Raw genomic sequence first — 18,368 nt, 5'->3', positions numbered from 1 at the left:
ACCTTGAAGCAAGAGATCACAGGCATAACACGCTAGACGTTAAAATCCAAAAATATAAACCACAAGCAATTGCGTCAATTGCTCCACGCAATATTGTTTTATTATTGAGTGGTGATCAAAGCTGGGGACAAGGAACTCTGGCTCACAATGTGCAACACCACTTTTCATAAGAATAATAATAATAAACACTTCCCAAAAGAGAAAAACAATATTAAAAAAGCCCTCAAAATAAAACAACTAACCACTCATCAATTTTTCTCTTAAAAAAAGTAGTTTTAACCCCTTAATAAGGATTTCTCTCAATTTTTCAAAGTACAACTATTGTCACATCACTACTATTTTATCAGTCACCCCAAGTCAGTTATTCATGTAGAAGAAGCTCTGTAATGTTATTAAAACATACTTGAAACTTCTTGGTAAAATTAGACTCTCTCTAGAAGCATTCCTGTATGCTAATTAATCTTCATTGCAGAAGATCTTATACAGAATTTGCTAATTCCAGAGTCTTGTTTTCTTTTGAGAGAGGAAAATTTAAAAAAGGGGGAAAAAAAAGAAAATACCAACCAAGAAGAGAAGAGAACTGAGTGAAAGACAATTCCCATAAATGGGTAAAAATCACATTAAAAATGCAGGAAGTATTGCCTTCCATGTAAATAAGAACAATCATTACATAATCTTCCTGTGATGACCAGAAAAAGGAAGATGCTATGAGGACACTGTTGAGTATAAATTAGTTTTAGCAGTTACCTCTAAGAAATACTCCTCATCAGCTACAGATGAAGTTGAAATAGGAGATCCAGTCTGAAGTCAAAAATCAATATGCAAGTTATCAGACTGTTTAAGAAAAATTGCCTACTCTTATTAAAGGTTTTTCATCATCTGAACAGGATACACAACCCCACCCCCCGAACTGTTTCCAGTAAGAGGCAGCTCCTGCTGCTCCAAGAGCTCTGTTTTCCCAGTGTATTTTTAGAAGATGCACTTTACACCATGGTTATGGGTAACATGGGTCAGGAGCCTTTTAGCAAAAGGCACAAGTAACATCAACACAGAGAGATCTACTTTTCAACTATTCACTTTCTTTTCAAAATTGTGGAAGAAAAAAGCTTAGCTTCCCATATTCTTCCTTGTGCATTCTCAATCTCTCAAGCTAAATAAAGCACTATTTTAAATAAATGTGTCCTCTCCCAACAGTTTCAGCAATACTGAAATAATTCTAATTGCTATCTGAAACAACTTACACAAGTACTTGCTGAACTACAAACTCAAGAGAACATGCCCAATTATTTCCTACTTCTGGAAGTATCTAAATGCCAAGATAATCCCATGGCCTTTTGTAATAGGTGGAAGTTTTACCACAGCCATTTTATTATTAACTATATTTGACACAGCAATAGCATCAGCACTCCAAAGCTCCAATAACAGAGATTATTTAAATGTACCTGCTCAAGATTTATATGTTATCTTTACTGAAATTCACGCTGGATAACTATAGCAAGTCTTTTTATAGAATGAAATTTTTACCACAAATTATAATTTCAGGTTTTGTATATAGCAGGTGAAGAAAGAAAATTAAATAAAAAGAGAACCCACCCCTGAAGTACAGTATGAGATCAGGTCTCAGAAATAAAATAAAAAAAAACCCTACCACTCTGCCCCCTTTGGCTCATGTGTTTTTAAGAGCCTCTCATTTAATATATTAAAATAAAAGGACAATTAAGTTCTAGCAATTGATGCATGGCAATATGGCAAAGTCTTATCAAGTTATTGTGGAATTCTCAAAGCTTATTCAATAGGTTTGGTCTAAATTATTTTCTCTATAGAAAGTAAGCCTGCCTGCTTGGCAAGATCTCAAAACGACTTTCACAATTTTCAAATAACATAAATATGGCAGGTATAAATAATATTTGTAGCTGGCAATCCTGAACTTCTTCATGCACAAAGGGATCCCAGTTTATTTTTTCCTACTCTTTTGTGATACTGTATACTGTTGTAAGATAATAAGTTACAATATTGTAACGATATTTGTTACAAAACTAAAATTTGACTTTTCCCAACTATATTGCCCTGGAGCTGCAACAGTGCATACCAACCCAGCAGTTCTCCTGACAGTTTTTCAATAAAGCTCCCCACTGAATCAGCAAAGTGACCTGAATTAATAAATAATTTGCTAAATCGTGACCTTTTTGGAAGGCTGGTAAAGGGGATTTTAGTTACTGATAGCATAGACTGAGCTTCAAATATAGAAATCATATCACTTTCTACACAGTCTCATATTTCATCTTTCAAATCTCTGCTTACACCATATGGCAGTTCAATACACGCAATACTTTCTCAAGGAAAAGATCCACCAATTTTATTTATCCTTTATTTAAAAACTACTGTAGACTCTATATTGTTTCTCCACTACCTCAGATTTTCCAAAATGTTTACTTTCCATCTGGACAGAAGAAAATACAGGAAAGTTTTCAGTTGGAAACTATGTGCAGCAGAACAGTCGTGCTCGCACTGCCGCAGAGCAGTCCTATCTGCCTAGGTCACTTATAGCCAACCAGATAAATTTCAAAACATTTCTAAGAGACATACTGTACTAACAATGTCCTTTATCTTGTCTATTCAAGGAATTGTCCACTGACATTGTTCCAACTTGAAGTTACTGCTTCTTATGTAACTATACATACCACAGCACCCTTCGTGACTTACCAGAGGATCTCTTATCTGAGAAACCCACTCCATTATCCAAGCACGTGCTACACCATGGGACTGACCTGTGATCCCTGCCCAGACAACCAGCCCTAGCCAGGCACTGGGCTCCTGCAGCTACAGCTGAAAGGCAGAAATTCCAGACAAACCTCTATCTTATTGCTTGTATGCTAGATACATTGAATAAAGCCAAACAGCCCTGATAAATACCATATTCAATTAGGTTAATGCATATCAAGTAGTTTAGAATTCAGAAAGCTTCTTGTGGGAAGAGAAGCCATAAATAAAATGCACCAGATGAAAAGTTTCAAGTACGTTTTAATAATGTTACAGAGCCTCCTCTACATCAATAGCTTACTGAAAAGATTTCTAATAAGCGCTTCAAATCCTTAAGGCAGTAAGGACCACACTCCCTGTAAAACACCTGGACTTGTTTTTAGGACAAATTAACTAAATTATAGTGAAAATGTGCACCCCAGGATAAGCTGAGTAACTAAGTCATTGCCTATCATGTGGAGAGCTAGCTGAAAGACAGTTACATCTATCTACCAAAGAAAATACTTTAAATTTTGTATTAAAAATATGAGCAGAGCACATCTCAGGTCCTCAAGGAAATATTTATCACTTAAGGAAACTCTTCAAAACTCCAGCTAACTAAGCAAATAAGCAGATGGAAGAGAAAAAAGGCTAGATACTTTAATGCCCTATATTTGCTACCACTTGTTTTAAACTCTTGGCTCCGTCAAACCCCAGGCATTTAATTTACTGGCTCTCCCTTCAATTTAAAGTTACATATTTCTGTAATTTTAGTTTGGAGGTTTTTGTTTTCTTTTTTAAAAGAAAGGGGAGAAAACAAAGCATTTAGCCAGCTAGTATTATGAACTATATTTAAAAGACTCTTTGACACAGAATAACAGTGCTGTCTGTCCAAACAAGGCACAACACAGAGCACCTACAAAACTTGTTCCTGAATCAGTATCCACAGTATCAGTCGACCTCAATTTTTTGTACTGACTTCCATAGAAAGTATGGATATGTGCAATATTCAAAAGACAGAGGCTCAGACATTATCCCAATGCCAGAAGATATTTCTGTAGTGCTTTAATGTATCCCTGTGAAGAATGTGACTAATGACAAGGACTGTGCTTTAATCTTAATTGTTGTTTAACCCACTACAGATGAAAATTTTTGCAAGGATATTTCACCTGCTGCATCAGGATTACTTATTAGTCTAAAACCAGCTTTATTTACAGGAAGAAGTTGGTTCTTTTCTTTTTTCCCCACATGCATTGTGGCATCTCTAGTCCCAGAATGTGCCCAGCTCAGACAGACAGACAGACAGACCCATCATGCACAAAAGGGGTCTCAGCTACGCTGAAGGTCTTGTTCTGAACAGAACAGCTCACCAGGCTTCACTGGACTCCTAAGAAAGCAAACAGCTCCTGTTTTCTGGATTGAAAAACTTTTCTAGTGAAAATACTGCTACACTCCTGAAAATAGACTGTTTGACAACAAAAAAAAGATTACTACTTTACGTTAAATAAAAACTGTTGAAGCAAGCAAGGAAAGAGGGCAGTCAGAGACCTTCTGTCAATTCTGCACATGGGAAGCAGATCTCAAGTGAGCCAGAGAGCAAAGATAAGAATCTTCCTCTCAATGGCTCCCTTAGTGCTGAAAACAAACCTTCAACAATCCTATTTTTTATTAAACAGTTGAGGAGATTTGCTCTGAACAGATTTCACAGCAATCCAGGTCTGTAACAGAGCAGCTATTGTTTCATCAAGTTCTTCTCTGATGTAATGAAGCCACCACAGAACTCCCTGAGTCCACGTGCAGTTCTGGATGCAAAGGGTAATCAGGATTTGTCAAAAGGGATTTTTACAGCTCTCTCAAACTTGATGAAAATTATTCCAATCTGCTATTTGGAGAACAGGCTGGTTTTGAGAGAATCATTTCACTGTACAATTACAAAGCACATAATTCAGCTGTTTAGGGATAGTTTTTTCTGCAGATTCATTTAATTAAGAATATCCTAAATTCACAAACAGAATTTAGCATTATGAAGTGGTGCCTTTTAACCCTGATGCACAGAATGGAATCCACAGACCTAATATTTTTGGTATAGTTTTACTACATTCAAACTCAACCAACTTTACCCTTGTTGTTGGGAAAGTTATCTTCTAACTGCAATACAGGTCTTTCAGTGGAAAACTCAGAGTAAATGCAGCAAATTTTAAAATAAATGAATTTATTTACTTAATAGGTTAAAGTCTGTGCTGTTCTGCAGTTAGACCAGACATAAAATTACTCCTCTCTTTCAGAAATTATTAAATTTGAAAATGCATACACCAGCCACACAAGGCATAAAATAAATATTAATATGCACCTAGAAAATATTTCACAACTGATTCTACAGTATGAGATAGCCCAGGTCACTATGGAATGAACCATCAGTTGATTTCAGAAGACATTCACCCACTGGTGTAATTTCAAACTGGCTTTTTCTCAGCTGATGTAACAATAAACACCTTCAGGGTTAAGTGCCCAAATATACCAGATACAGTAATTAAACTTGCCAAAACCAGGGACTCCCTGAGACTGTGTCAGCACAGCAGATGGCAAACTGTTCCTGAACGTGCTTTCAGAAAAGCCAAGGGGAAGCAAGGAGAGAAGTGCATTTTAATTTTTATTTTCCAACAACTTTCATTGACAGAATTAGGAATTTTGGTAGGAAAAAGAAAACAGAGCAGAAGGTAAACCAGTTTCATTGCTGTGAGCTGAAGTAAATTGATTTCTAAATAGTTTACATTTCCAGTCTTCCCAGCTAATGAAATACCAAGCTAAAAAATTTCACTCCTGCTAAAGAATCTATAAATTACTTCCTCGGAGTTCACAGACCAATCACATTTTGATGCACTCCATAAAATATTTCAAAGTATATACACTGAAGTTATGACCTAGAAGCAACAAAACAGTGAGTTTTCAAAGGAGATGAAAATAATTCTTTACTCCCTAAAACTTAACTCCATGGATGAAAGAAAAGGATAGAGAAAGAGTGTGTGGTTGTAACTACAAGAAATATAGCTACAGCTTTTCAGCCAACATTTTCACTCTTAACATTCACTTTGTTCAAAACAAAATAAAAGCCAAGCAAAAAAATCATGGCAAAGTACATAGGAATGTCTGCACGCCTGTCATACAGTCTCTGCTTCTTTCTGATAGGGTTCCTCACTTAAAATCCACTTTTAATTATGTTGAATGACCCACATAAACCAACCTCAGATCTCCTGCATTTTCAAACATCCAGCCTCCTTTCCCTTCCTTATCCAGTGATACAATTGACAGTCTGCATGCTCCTCACCTCTCGCAGCACCAGAGATTTTGCTGCAGTCTGTGATCATTCTGACCCTACCAAATGCAGATTGCAAGCCTACACACTCTCTTAAATAGGAGCAGCAGGAAGGCAGAGTCAGCATTCCTACTCACCACACACACAGAATGGTGCCAAGTCTTTTTAAGCCGCTCAGAACATCTCTGTGGGTTTGAGGGCTGGTGCCTGTCCCTGGTCCTTTCTGCAGGGACAGATGGACACTGTGCTGGCTGCTGAACCCCTGCGCTTCCTGGCTCACCAGATCTACATGAAAGCACTCGTTTGGCTCAAACCTCACATTTCTGGCACATGCTGGGCTTACCTTGCACGTGCCACAGAGGGTGTAGGAACAGACAATCCTATAAACTCTGGATTTATTTTTGCAAGGAATGGGGCTTGGGGCATGGTTTCAGCAGCAAAGCCACTCACATAGTCTGGATGCAGTTGCTGTCCTCCCCCAGTGCCTTCCCCATTCACACAGGGAATTCAAGTCACAGGTGCAAGAAAGGAGGCAGTGGTGGCCACCTCAGGAAATAGAGCAGTGGGAAAGGGCTCCTGTGACCAGCCAAATAATTAATCCTGCCCTCAATTTGCTTCTGCTTTGTTCCCTGATGAGAAACCTCAGCTCTGGCAGCCGCTGTTCCTAGACAGCTTTAGAGGCTGCAAACTCCTCACCTCGTGCAAAGGATGTACTCCAGCCATATCTGAGCTGCAGATTTAAGGAAAGTCCTCCCTTTCTAGTTCATGAAGTGCATGAACATCTGATTAATTCAGTATGTGCTGAAGCACATTATAACTACAAAAGCAAACTGGAAGGGTGGATGCTGTTTGTCCTGCTCTACCACTTTCTTAGCTGTTCAATTTACAGATCTGACTTATTTTTCATGTCGTACAAAGAAAGACACTTCTCTATCATCACAGCAAAGATTCTGGTGCCTCCTGACTTAAGTAGGCTATTATTAACTCACTAGAGAAATGGAAACTTGTTATCACTAAGGAATTTTTGACATAGCTGGCCTCAGACAACTCTTTAAATATCTATTAAAAAAAAAAAAGGAAGCCTATGCCCACATTAATTATGGCAGGTCAATAATATTTCTCTGAACAGCATAAGTGAGAAGAAGAGCAACAGAACATACTAGTGGGCACATGAAATAGGAGACAGCACCAGACCACTTCTAAGGATGATGAAATTTCACAGAACCCATGTTTAGACACAGTATCTGTGAAAACAAACTTTCTTGTTACAATCGAAAATACTGAAACTAGGAGAGAGCCCCAGCTGCAAACACACAACCAAAGACCCAGCTGGAACAGATCTGGAAGTCTGGATTCTCCCTGCCTGTACACACCTGCACACCAATGTGCCAGCATTTGTTAGGCACAGTAGGGGAAGCAAACGTTTTGGTCAGCTCTAGAGTGATCCGAGTTCTTGAACAATTAGAACAGACTGGAGAAAGTAGGATGAGCTGGCACCAAAGCAAGCCAAAACAAGAATTTGCTATAGCTCACCTACTGCTGAATTACAAAGACTTAAGCATTTTTAAATGCAGCTCATAACAAAGAGCTGCTGGATTCAGTTACACTTGCGCCGCCCGTCAAGACAAAGCAGCAGCTCCCCTCTCTCAGCCCGCAGCTGCTCAGGGCTGACTGCAGCCCCACCTCGGGGCACAAGAACCCTGACAGCATTCGAGACATCCATGCACCTAAACACTTGTCAGAAGATAAAGCTCCCCGCTGAAACTATTCAAGTAGTTTCTGTTTTCTACACTAGAAAAGTGCAAAGAAGAAACTTAACTGGGCTTGTTAGAGAAATGTGAAAGCAGCTAATTACTGTTGGAAATAATATACAATGTGTATTTAGGCACTTTTAAAAAATTCCACCCTCTTTTTGAGGGTTGTTTGAGCTTTTGATGCTTTCAGAGGCTCTTCTATGTTAAATACCACAAGTCTATATAATTACTCAGAAACTAAATATATTATTTTTAGAAATAAAGTACCCTCTTTTTTTTGTTTGGTTTGTTGGGTTTTTTTGATTTTGTGTCTTTTTTTTTTCCCAGGGTAGGGGAAACAACTAATTGAATAATATTGACAGACCACTATTCCACATGGAAAATGTTTTCTATTTATGGTAATTTCTTCCAGCATACTAAATGCCAGTAAAACTCACCAATGCTGAGTGGTATGTGGCACAAAGGCCTGTCTAAGCTGCACTGGACTAATACCTGGGACAGGCTCCTCCCTGGCCTGCTGGGAGAAGAGTGAACACAATCGTTCTAGAGAAACAAAAGACACCAGCAGGGAGGTGGAGGTCCTGGCAAAGCCAAGAAACACAGGAGAAATATTGTCTTTCACAGATGCAATTCTTCCAATTATAAAGTGAGGGTGCAGTCAGAGAAGACCAGCTGAGGAAATTCCTACTCTGCCCTCCCACCCATTCTCCTGCTACTTCTCCCCCACCTGCAACTGTGCACTCGCCCTCTGGGAAATTGATTGAGCTCCCTAAACCAGCAAATTACCCTCAGGGGAAAAAAAATAGGTAGCTTTAATGTCAGAATTAACAGATTCAGATATAAACTGGACAGAAAACTAAAGCACAAGAAAGAATCACATAGCTGTGATCAGGGTGGGAAGAAGGGAAGTAGGACATCCCCTTTGGTAGCAGAAAGATACTGGGATGGCAAAGGAGCTGAGCTGATCTAAGCATATTGCCAAAGTACATCAAAATAATCCCCAAAAGCACACAGGCTCTAGGCACACAGGGAAAGACTACAGATCTATCACACAAAAAGATTTATTTTTTTAATGCACACACATCCTGATATTCAGGAAGGAAAGGAAGTTAAGACTGTACTTCTTTATTTCTCAGAGAGGTGCCAATGAAGCAAGAACATATTGCCCAAGGACACATTTTGGAGGGCCAGATACCCTGTGTTTAAGAACACTATTCTCATCTGGCATTGAAGATTTGTTCTAATTCATGGTATAATTAACATTCAACTCTTAATACATTAATTACTAAAAATTTTTCTTGTCCTACATGCAAGATCTCTACATTTGTCAGAAAAACCCCAAAAACCCAGTAATGATGCCCAAGAGGATAGTCAAAATGACTAACCTTATCTCAGTTGTGCTAATTTTTCTACATCCTCTTTGCAGAGAGAAAAGAGCTGCACTGAAACCCCCTTGGTCTCCACTGAGCAAGCCTGGGGACTCCCTGCCTAATTAGCTCTTGTGAATAATCCTCCCCCTCTCTGCACAGTCTACCTGCATTCTGCACATTGCCTGCGACCAGAAAACCTTCTGCAGCCCGAGAACAGCATTTCTCTGAAGGCAGAAAAGCTTGGGTCTTGCACTAAGGTTAGTCATTTTCTCCACCAGGAAGAAAGCACAGCTGCCTGAAGCTAACTGCACTGTGCTGTCCAGCAGAGTGCTGTGATTTTAGCAGTACCAAATATTTCTCTGGAGGGCCAGGAAACACGGGGCAAACCAGAGGATACATCCACACAATGACTCGTTTGTTAGCAGCCCTGAGCACCGCAGAAGGTTCACCTGTAACTCAAGCTGGCAGCCCAAACCAGGTCAAGGGTGATGAGAGGTTTCTGCCCTCTTTCCCTATATAAGCAACAAAAAAGGCCACTTTGTTTCACTAAAGCATTTGAAACAATTACAGAGAATTTTATGGTGAAGAGTCACGGAGTTGCACACGGAGCAGTAAAATTTCTACTGAAAACTGCATACATACAAACCGTGGGTTTTCTACAGCTGAAAATTAAATAATTTTTCTGCATAATGTTGTATAGCCACGGATTATTGGACATAAGACTTTTATAAAAGAAACCAAGACTAAGACAGACCAATTGCTTAATGAGGCATGGGCATAAATCCTCATCAAGAGCATTTCTGAAGTTGCACAAATGAGAAGGGCGAAGGTTATTTAAGTGGCTATTTCTGTTTTTCAATGCCTCTGGCTGCAAAGCCAGTTGATGCCAGTTTAAGAGGTAAAAGTCCATCCCAACCTCCACATCTGTGCTTAGTGGCCCTGGCTGAGGCCAGGTGAGGGCTCCCAGGGCTGTCCCCAGGGCAGCAAAGCCAGGAACGCCCTCAGCAGTAACATGGTCAGCAAAGAGGAGCCTGTGAAATCAGGGGGACCCAAACTCTTCCAACCAGCTCTGCAGCCAGAGCCATTCCTCCCCAGACACTGCCACGTTTCTGGACAGCTCTCTGGGACATTTGTCAGCTAAGGTATCAGTGATTTATTGTTCTTTCCCTAGTGGAAGGTTACTACCACAAGCAGGAGTTCCGTCAAGATGAATCTCTCAAACTCTTCATCCAGAAGATCACCTTCAGCCATACACTCCTCTAATCTTCTTCATAAACTACAGCTGAAGTTAATAAAACTTTCTTTTTAACAGGATTCTGCAAACTACAGACAATAATGCAGCCAGGGAACACAGGAGAAACTGGTAAGAGTTTGACATTTAAAACATCATTAACTGCACCTACTCGTGTAGATTAACTGATTTTTATAATTGAAGAGAAAGTTGATTAACAGTTCTGTAATTACACAACTGGTATTTTTAGGCTCTAATCATGTGTCACTTAAGCACATGCATAATTTAACCTATCCAGGTGACTGAAGTTATGCCTAAAGACTTGCATGACCTGCAGCAGCACCAGGGACAGGCTTTGAAAGGAAACAGCTTTTGCAGAGTGGCTCTAGCCACAATCTAGAACACTGCATGACACTCACAACACAAAGCCAATCTACATGCAATTTTAACAGTGCTGTACAGCAGCATGACTGCCTTTGAACCTGTCCACATGGCTGCTGTGCTGAGCTCCGGCACATACATTAGTAGAATGCAGCTTTGGTTTCTCCTAACTCAAAGAAACAGGTTCAGCTTCCTGAGAAAGTCAAACAAGAATGGGAACAGCACTAAAAAGCAAATATGCTGCATGCTAAGAACACTAAAAAAAAAATCCAGCAATATTCTGTTACATGAGACAAGTTACCAGCAGTAAATCATTTGCCAACAGCAAAAACCTGATGGGAGGGATCAAACTCATCTTGGTGCAGCTCAGTTCACAGACAAGCTGAAATACAGCACATCTGGTACAAACAAGTGAACTGAATCTGTGAGCATACATTCAGAAAAGCAGGTCAAGAAAAACATCCTCTGTGAACAAGAATTTAGATACAGGAGTACTCAAGAATAGCCACCAAGTGCTTGCAGTACAATTAAGACAAGGCTACAAAGCAAGTTGGTTTATACTTTGAAGAGACCATGGAACCTGACTTGTGTTGGTGCAGCTCCATCCATGCCTGTGCACAAGGCTGTGAGACCCAGAAAACATCCATGTGCCATGGGTGATGCACAGAGTAACTGAACACTCCCTAATGCAACAGCACAAACCAAATCCCAGGCACCTTGGAGCAAGCTTCCAATCCAGCTTCACAGCTCCTGTCAAGCCTGGGGTGCCACAATCCCATTTTCCTAAGCCTCTGCACATGATCCCAACCTATCTCATACCAGCACCAGCATTTATGCAGTCACATGGAAGCTGGTTCAGGGAAATGACCAACAAAATAATCCACAAAAAAAAAAAAAAAAAAAAAAAAAGGAAAGGAGCTGATGGGAAGTTTATTCAATTCACATCCCCAGTGACTGAGCACAAGGAAGCACAAAGGGACAGGTAAAAGGGACACAGCCAGGTTTTATAGGAGTTTTGACTGGATTAGAACACGCCTTTAAGAAGAGCTCTGGCACATATGGGAACAGCTAGCAAATGGCTTGAACAGCAACCCTTACCCTGAGGTAATTACCCTGCAACACATCTCAAGCACTCCAGGTCAGTCAGAAAATATATTGTCAATAAAATGAGTAAGAGTGCGAAGGACTGGGCTGTTAAATAACACTAGCTCTAGGAGAGCCCAGCTCTAGAAATTTTTAAGCTATAAGTGTTGTGTAATTAAGTTTTCCTAACAAAGCATCTGGAAATTCATTTGCAGAAGGCATAAATGTAGATTTCTTTATTAAACTTTTAGAGCCAAGTTTTTCAAGTCCACATCTCACCAAAACTGCGGCATTAGAGAAAAAATAGCAGACATTTGGGTAAGAACCATCAGCCAGGGATACCTTGCAAAATTCAACCCAGCATAAGGGGACAAAGTGAAAATTCTGAGCAGAGGTGACAAGAATCAAGTAGATAAGGTAAAGAAAATGAGTAGAAGTAAGTGGGAACAAAGCAGGGCACAAAAGCTGGGATTCAATTACAAAAACCATTGTGCTACCACAGACTGAGCTGTAACAGACACTTTCCCAGGCTTTGAGGATTACAGAGTTATGGTGAAAGGCTGAACACCTAGATTAAACTCATTTACAGTTGTAACTGAGAAAGTATTCTCAAGCAAGAATGATTTCATGTAACACAACAAAAATATACTTCATTAATCACCCAAAAGGTTGTCAGTAAAAAAATCAAACCAAAAAATTAAAATCAGCAAACCAGAACTTAATCACAATATGCCAATTCTCAAAACTACAACTTCTTTCCTTTTTTTTTTTTTACATCTACTCAGTTTAGCAGTAAACAATTAAAGGCAGAGTCCAATAGCACTGGGAGTGTAGACATTGGTGCGACTCACATGTGCATAGTTTTCAAAAACTGTAAGCACACAACTACACTCATTGAAACTGTGTATTGGCCTGGTGCATGATCTTTGCAAAACACATGCTTTGCATTTAAACAAAATAAGCACTTGGTGTTGGACTGTATATGATGTAAATCAGGGCTCTCCACAGACAGGCTGAAGATGAAGTCCCATTAAAGCTTCACAGACGGTTTACCATAGCTGTTTCTGAAGTTGGATGACCTAAAAACATCAGTTGTCCAACTACATGCAGCAGAGTACTAACTTGATTACTGAATCAGCCTCACAATTCTGATTTTGCAGCTTTAGGAAAATCAACAGATATGCCATCACACAAATCTTACTCCATCCTCTTTGAGCTGAGAACAAATGAAACAAAGATGGGTTGACATACGTTAACTCAGCAATTGCACATTTGCAATACACAGTGTTCAAACATTTCAGAAATCGTGACAACAAAATGCTCAAGCTAGAATGAGTTTGTACAAATCTTCAGGAAAAAAACCTTATACTGCTCTTAATAATATAAAGATTAAATAAACTAACTGTGATGAAGCTCTTAGGAGTTTTTTTAAGAAACACAGAAATCCCCATAATTAAGATTCAATCCAAGCCTCCAATTTCAGTAGAATTTGAACTCTGGTTCAGTTAAGGGGCAAAAACTGCACAACTTCTGAACCAAGCTTTAATGTGCTGTTGGTTTGGTACCATCCTTAAAGTCCTCCTTGGCAATTAACCACATCTATCTTACAGACTAATCCTGCAACATCTTTATACCATATGCTGTCAAACCACCTGCCACAGTTAAATATTCTGCCCTTTCATGAAGCAGTTTTCAGAACTAGCAGCACCACTATTAGCAATACAGTTATTTTATTCTCTGTATTCCCCATATGTTCAGGATACTTTTCACCCAATTTTGGGAAGGAAAAATAAGTCATATACAGTTTCTCTCTTGTATTTTTGTATTTCATTATCCTATCAGAAGTTCACTGGTCTTTCCTTCTTGGAAAGAACACAGGAGTAAGAACTGTCCTCTGCTCACCTAGAAGCAATTAGACTACCTGCACGGTCCCTTCTTCTGTGCAAAAATTATAACAGCTGGGGAAAAAACAAACTCAGGTTGTTCTGTGGGTCCAACACACCTGGCAGTTAAAGAAAGTAGCTCATATTCTACATGCTAAGCAAAATATAGGTGTAAAGGCTGAAAGAAACTCACCACTCCTCAAGAAAGCCAGCACTCCTTCCATCAGTGGAACAGCTGCGATGGAGACTGCTCCTGGAACCCCCACTGCTGCTCAGGGCTGTGGTCCCACCCAGTAAAGGTGCAGCTGCTTAATGACTGGCTGCTACCAAAAACTCAAATAACCACCTGCACATCCTCCTTGCCCTCCTGCACATCCTCCCTGCCCTCCTGCCCAGCTAATCCTGTGCTGAGCCAGGACGGGGAGCAAAGCTGGCAAACACTAAGGTTTTGGGAGTTTACTTTTTCTGTTCTTTTGTTAGATTAGTTTTCTATTACTTAAAACACAAAAACACCTACAATTTAAGCATAAGAAAAGCCAAGCTTCTCATAATAAAAATAACAGAAAGCAAAGATTAGACAGACCACTTTCAGTACTGGCTGTATCACGATATACGACACCACCACCTCTATGTTCTCATTATGTGAGGAAAGCAAAGGGATTAAATTTAAAAAAAAGACAATAACAAGACAGCAGAGACTACAATAGAGGAAAGAGGGCTTCAGGCCAGAGAATACAAAGAAAGTGTGCAACAAAAGTTCAAGTTTACCACAGGTCAAGTAGACTATTTTTTGTAGAACCAATGAAGCACAGACTCACTTGTCAGGGGCCACAGCTATTTGTCAGTATCAGAGGTAAAAAGTGACATAGCTTTAATAATTATGCAAGTATCTTATCCAAATACACACAGAGAATGAGATTAATCAGTAATTTATCTGATGAAAGTCAGCTGCTGAAATTTCAACCACTGAAGGTAAAATGCACCAAGACAGAATTACTCACAGACACAAGAAACATCACCCCAAAACCAAAATCTCAATTCTGAAAAATACACACACTGATTTTACTATCAGTCTGCCCTTAAAAAAGTGGGGAAAAGAAACAGAACTAATGTTGCTTGTTTCACAAAATAAACAGGACATGTAAATATCACAGTTTCATGAAATAAACAGGGCATGTAAATATCACAGCCAACATACACGTTTCTGAAAGAAACTTGAAATTCCAAAAGAAATAAATATCAGCTAAAAAAAAAACAAAGACTTTTTCAGGATAAATATTTTGGCATTAGACGTATCATTTCATATTGTCTTGGTATTTCAAAGCCTTTCAATATAGAAATCCATTCTGAAGCCTTTCAAGACTGCAAAATTCTATCAAGCATCTCTCTTCACACACAATTTTTGACAAGTCCTCTGAGAGATTTATTTGCAAAATTTCTGGTGTCAAAGCACAAATCAGTATAGCCAAACTCTGTTGTGCCAGTCAGTTACTGAAGTTCAAAACAATATTGTTCTGTTTAGAAAAAGTTCATCTGTCATGACTGTCCACGAGGATTAAATGGTTAACAGAAATGCACCTCATGAATGGGCCATGAAAGAGAAGCATGAGAAATTTGGGTGTTGGTCCAAAGTTTCCAGGAAAGGGAAGCACAGCAAGTGGCAAAGATAAGGATGAGAAAAAGAGAGGACTTTAGATGCTGCAGTCTATCACCAGCAGAGCAGAGAAAGCTGGGCTGATGTGGTAAGAGAAAATGGTAATGCAGCAAGACTAGTTAGGCAGAACCTCAAGGGACAAGAAAATAAATGAAAGTTTAAAACACAATGGAGCAACTCTCTCCAATCTCCACGTGGAGAGATTGATGATCTGATACAGATAGTGTGAGATAACTGTCAAATGCAAGGTGATGTTTCAAGGTGCCTTTGTATGACAAGTGAACATTACCCTTCCACTGCTGAGCTCAAGCAAGCAAAAAAGTATCAAAGTACAACATCAGGAAACTAAGGTACAAACAGTCCAAACTCAGCCTAAATAGCTCCACATGCACAAAGGCTCCCCCTCTCCTGCCTTGAAATAGCAAAGTCAAGAATGGCCTCCTACCAGAAGGTATGAAGGATGATCTAGCAGACATTTATCTCACCCACACAGACACATTTTTTAAAAAGACTGAACAGCCGGAATTGCCACATTGAACAACTCACTCCTTAGAATAATTCCTGATTTAATGTTGGACACCGTCCAGCAATTATTCAAAGTTGCTAAATAGTCATGGAGCAGCAGGGAAATTTTTAGCAAAATGAGCTTGCATAAAATGTCCTATATTCATCTCAACCAAAACACCTGTTTAACAGAGGTTTCAAAATATTTGGTAAACACACAGCAAATATTAAACCCTGCAAACACACTACATTGCCAGAAAGGCTGCTGAGCCTCAAATTTACAGAACCATGATGGTTAAAACCAATCTGTACATTTCTAGGCTATATCAGCACCAAAAAAAAACACCCACCAGAGCTAAATTTAAAAAATTAAATAAAAGAACCTAAATCCTCCACTTCTCAAAACTAAACCCAACACCAAACCACTTCAGGTGAGAAGAGCAAGTACCACGCAAGCGGCAGATGCCAAGCACTCTTTTAAGTCAGAATGGAATATTGCATTTGCAGCTTCTTCCTAGAAGAGCGCTGGATTTGCAGTTTCTAGAAGAACACAACCCACATTTCCACCCAGTTCACAGATATACTCAGAAATGGAAGATTCATGGGCACGAATCCCCATGGTTTTTAAGAAAATGCCGTGAAATAAAACACCTTCATTTAAAATGAAACAAAGCATCTTACTAGAAATTCAAGCAGACTGTAGAAATCCATACATTTAGACTTTACTCTTATATTTTCAAAATTACTTGAAAGCACTTGATGCGATAAACCACCCTAAATTCTTTAACTATTAAGCAATAAACTTATAGGGATGAAGAACCGTTTAACAGCCAAAATATAGAGCTGGATTTGAAATTGTTTTCTTTGCAAACACTCATACATCTCTAAGTATATATGTACTCCCTTATGCATAACATGTTGAAACTGCAAAAATCAAATAGGTGTAAAGATCAGAAGGGAAGGGCTGCTGCAGCCCAGAGAATACACCGTGCGAATTCCGGTTTCAGACCAGACCACCACGGCGAACGAGGCGGCACCAACGGGGAGCTCTCGTTTCTAAGCGGTGCGGTGCCTCCGCTCGGGGCGCGGAGGGTGCGCGGGAGCGGCGGCTGCCCCGGGCACCGCGCGAGGAGGGCGGCGGCGGCGGGAGCCTCGCCCGGCGGCGCGGGGCATTCCCGGCCGGCAGCTCCGGGAGGGCCGGGCCCGCGGGCGGGAGAGCAGCGGGGGCCGGCAGCGCAGAGCCCAAGCGTCCCCTCCGGCCCAGGCAGTGCGGCGGCGGCTCAGGCGGCCGGGACCCGCAGCAGCCGGCTGGGACAGGTCTGATCCGGCGGCCCCGTCCCTGCCCCCTCCCCGCCGGGCGCGCCCGGCCCCGCCGCCCCGGCACCCCCGCAGCCCGCGGCTCTCACCATTCTCCTCAGGGCCGGGCTGGGTCTCGGCGCCGACTCTGGTTCTCCTCCCGCCGGGCAGCTCCTGCTCGTGGTTCGGCGTCGGCGGTGGCGGGGCCTGTCTCCATCTATCGGGGCTGGGCTCGGCGGCAGCGGAGGGCTGGGTGGGGAGCGGCCGGGCGAGGACGACGCTCCAGGGACGAAGGGAGGCGCGGGACGCGGAGGACGGCGCTGGTTCGGCTCCGCACCGGGACTCAGGGCAGGCGGCGGTCTCGGCCCGGCGCCTCTTTCTCATAATTGTGCGACTCGGCCGGCGGAGGAGCCGCGGCGCTGCCGCGTCAGCGCGCACCGCCCCCGGCAGCAGGAGGGGGCTGGCGGGGCGGTGCTGCCCTCCCGGGCCCCCTTGGGGCGGGTCGGACCGGCCGGGGGTGTGAGAGGGTCTCTCGGGCGCTCCACAGCACCGGTGAGCCCCGAGCGGGGTCCCAAGACACCGGAGAAGGCGTCAGTGGCTGCGGGCGGGCAGGCGGCCGTGCTGCCGGTGAGGTGAAGGCGGCGATGTTAAAAATGGAGCTTCCGAGAGAGAAACCCGGCTGGGTGGGGAGGCGCGGCTCGGAGAGGGGCCCCGCGCCCCCGCTAAGGCAGCGGCTCCGCTCGCGTGGGGCTGCCGTGCGCGTCCCCGAGGGCACGGAGCCGGCAGGACGGCGCTCCTCGGCCCGGCTCCATCCGTGGGCTCTGCCCCCTGAGGGGGACCCGGCCTTGCTCCTGTCACAGCCCCCGGGCAGCGAGCAGCCTCAGCTCACATTAGTTCACGCTTTTCTTGCCAGCCCTGCTCGCACATGGCAGTGCCGCCATTAGCACCGCGTCGGAAGCATCTTCTAACAGGCTTGAGCCAAACTGGAGGAAATTCCGTTTGGGGGAAAAAGGAGGATGCTTTTCTTCCACTTCGCTCAACTCAGTTTCCCGTTTCGATTAGGAAATGCCCAGGGGAGGAACCTTGTCTTCTTTTGTCCCTATATGCAATCTGCAAACTTGGAGAATCAGTACCACAAATGAAAAGCCTCATACAATAAT

At 41.9% G+C, this 18,368-nt stretch overlaps 1 protein-coding gene across 1 annotated transcript in view; it reads right to left on the bottom strand.

Annotated features, from left to right (window-relative positions):
• TRPM7 (transient receptor potential cation channel subfamily M member 7) overlaps positions 1-17,606 on the bottom strand; it is a 51,326-nt gene extending 33,720 nt beyond the window's left edge. Inside the window, exon 1 of the mRNA XM_030955009.1 lies at positions 17,319-17,606. Within this exon, the coding sequence (XP_030810869.1) occupies positions 17,319-17,321 (3 nt within the window). The 5' untranslated portion in view covers positions 17,322-17,606. The remainder of the gene's footprint in view (positions 1-17,318) is intronic.
• Between the last annotated feature and the right edge of the window lie 762 nt (positions 17,607-18,368).

Source organism: Camarhynchus parvulus, chromosome 10 (assembly GCF_901933205.1).
Source record: "Camarhynchus parvulus chromosome 10, STF_HiC, whole genome shotgun sequence".
Taxonomy (NCBI): Eukaryota; Metazoa; Chordata; class Aves; order Passeriformes; family Thraupidae; genus Camarhynchus; species Camarhynchus parvulus.
Note: the sequence above shows the minus strand (reverse complement) of the source record. Positions and strands in the feature narration are given on the sequence as shown.